The following is a 2757-nucleotide window of genomic DNA, read 5'->3' as shown; positions in this document are numbered from 1 at the left end:
TTCTGCAAGAAGCGGGATCAAAACACCCACGTCATCGACTACAAGGGGCACGGCGCCTCCCTCCTCGCCCGAGTCGTTCGGGGCAGCGGTGGAGGAGAGGACCCACAACCACGTGCTGTTCCGACCCGTGCCGATCGCCGACTTCAAGAGGAACGGAGCTACCCAGCCCTGAACATCCTGACGGGCGCGGCGCCCACTCTCCCTTCCTTCCCACAACTACGATGAGCCCCTGAGCACGAGTCGAAGGAGCTGAGCTCGCTCTACGACCTGGTCAGCATCAAAGAGAGAGCGTGGGCGACTCACATCCGTCGACTTCGACATCGAGTCTTACGGAGAGGGGACAACATCTCCGTCTACGATCCCCGACCGGCGACTAAGGCAAGCTGGTCTTCGTCCGCTAGCGTCCATCTCGCCCGGTCCATCACGGCTGAATCCGCCCCCACGTCCTGCCTCTGCCTCCGCTGAAAGAGTGCTCTCGGTTTCGACGCGATACTGGACGGCGCCCAGGACAGCCTGGAAAACTGGATGACCCGCCTCCACCCCGAAATTCGCAAGATCCCTCTCAATCATCTCTTCATTCCAGGTAAGAGTGTCACATGGAGGCCATTTTTTTAATTTTATTTCTCTGGAGTGACGATCAGAGGGTAATGTTGCTATTCCATTGATGGTAATGTTACTATTCCATTGATGGAAATATTTATTCCATTGATGGAAACGTTACTATTCCATTGATGGAAATGTTACTAACCCATTGATGAAAATGTTACTATTCCATTGATGAAAATGTTGCTATTCCATTCATGAAAATGTTGCTATTCCACTGATGGAAATGTTACTATCCATTGATGAAAATGTTACTATTCCACTGATGAAAATGTTACTATTCCATTGATGACACTGATATTATTACACTGATGAAAATGTTACTATTCCATTGATGGAAATGTTATTATTCCATTGATGGAAATATTATATTCCATTGATGGAAATGTTACTATTCCATTGATGGAAATGTTACTTATTCCACTGATGAAAATGTTACTATTCCATTGATGGAAATGTTACTATTCCATTGATGAAGATGTTACTATTCCATTGATTTAAACGTTATTCTTCCATTGATGGAAACGTTACTATTCCATTGATGGAAATGTTACTATTCACTGATGAAAATGTTACTATTCCATTGATGGAAATGTTACTATTCCACTGATGAAGATGTTATTATTCCATTGATTTAAACGTTACTTTCCATTGATAGAAATGTTACAATTCCATTGATGGAAATGTTGCTATTCCATTGTTGGAAATGTTACATTTCCATTGTTGAAATGTTACATTTCCATTGATGGAAATGTTACTATTCCACTGACGGAAATGTTATTATTCCATTGACGGTAATGTTATTATTCCATTGATGGAAATGTTACCATTCCACTGATGAAGCTATTACTATTCCACCGATTAAGACATTACTAATCCATAGATAAAAACACAAACGCCATCTCTCGGAGTTCGAGGAAGTAAACATCGTTGATCCAGAAAGCTCAAACATCATAGCACAACAGTAAACGAACCACAATGACATTATAGATTAGCAATAAGAAAACAATATCTTCCCTGGCACGGAAAGTTGGCATTCTTGAACTGTGTGTACGTAGCTGTTCCGAAGAATGTGGTCAAGAATACAGATCAATTCCGTGGTTTTTTCATCCGCGTAACGTCAATACTGAATTCAAAGGACACACGAAGTCAGATCACTCCCAGAGTTTTTTTTTTTATTCGCTTACCAATCGATATTGTATCGGCATTACCTACAATAAGTATTTCGATTTCGATTTTGAATTGCATCATCAATCTACTCTATATACATTTTATAGTAAGATTATCATGCGTATTCATTCTACACTATACATTTTATAGTAGTTTGTGCATTTTCAATGGTCTCTCTCGTATATTTTTATGCGCGAGAAGAAACATCAAATTTTATCAGGCATTCGTCGAAGAGTTCTCTGCTTAAATGCTTTTCTGGTCAATTTGCTCACGGTGGAACCACAATAATTTGAGAAACTGGCATCATTTCAGATCTCTCTCTCTCTCTCTCTCTCTCTCTCTCTCTCTCTCTCTCTTCTCTCTCTCTCTCCGCATTTTGTATCTCAATTCAACGGACGTTACAAGACCAGAAACCTTAATTGCCTGAAATCAGTCGTAATATCTTCTTCTACCTGCTTTCATCGGGAACCTGCTGCTTTTATATTGTATCATCTTAACCCTTTACATATCACGTTTGTCCACCAACATACTGAGGCACACATAGATAGAATGCTTTCATTATTATTATTATTATTATTACATATTATTATTATTATTATTATTATTATTCAGAAGATGAACCCTATTCATATGGACCAAGCCCACCAAAGGGGCCACTGACTTGAAATTAAAGCTTCCAAAGAATATTATTATTATTATTATTATTATTATTATTATTATTATTATTATTATTATTATTCAGAAGATGAACCCTATTCATATGGACCAAGCCCACCAAAGGGGCCATTGACTTGAAATTAAAGCTTCAAAGAATATTATTATTATTATTATTATTATTATTATTATTATTATTATTATTATTATTATTATTATTATTCAGAAGATGAACCCTATTCATATGGACCAAGCCCACCAAAGGGGCCACTGACTTGAAATTAAAGCTTCCAAAGAATATATTATTATTATTATTATTATTATTATTAT

General features: G+C 38.2%; 1 protein-coding gene across 1 annotated transcript in view; it reads left to right on the top strand.

The window, feature by feature from the left end:
* Nucleotides 1-469: 469 nt before the first annotated feature.
* Nucleotides 470-2757, top strand: part of LOC136848583 (PI-PLC X domain-containing protein 3) — a 59240-nt gene continuing 56952 nt past the window's right edge. The window contains 1 exon segment of the mRNA XM_067120937.1: nt 470-583. Coding sequence (XP_066977038.1) covers nt 526-583 — 58 coding nt within the window. The 5' untranslated portion in view covers nt 470-525.

The sequence above is a fragment of the Macrobrachium rosenbergii genome, chromosome 1, assembly GCF_040412425.1.
Source record: "Macrobrachium rosenbergii isolate ZJJX-2024 chromosome 1, ASM4041242v1, whole genome shotgun sequence".
NCBI classification, from domain to species: Eukaryota; Metazoa; Arthropoda; class Malacostraca; order Decapoda; family Palaemonidae; genus Macrobrachium; species Macrobrachium rosenbergii.
This window is presented reverse-complemented; position numbering and strand designations above follow the sequence as displayed.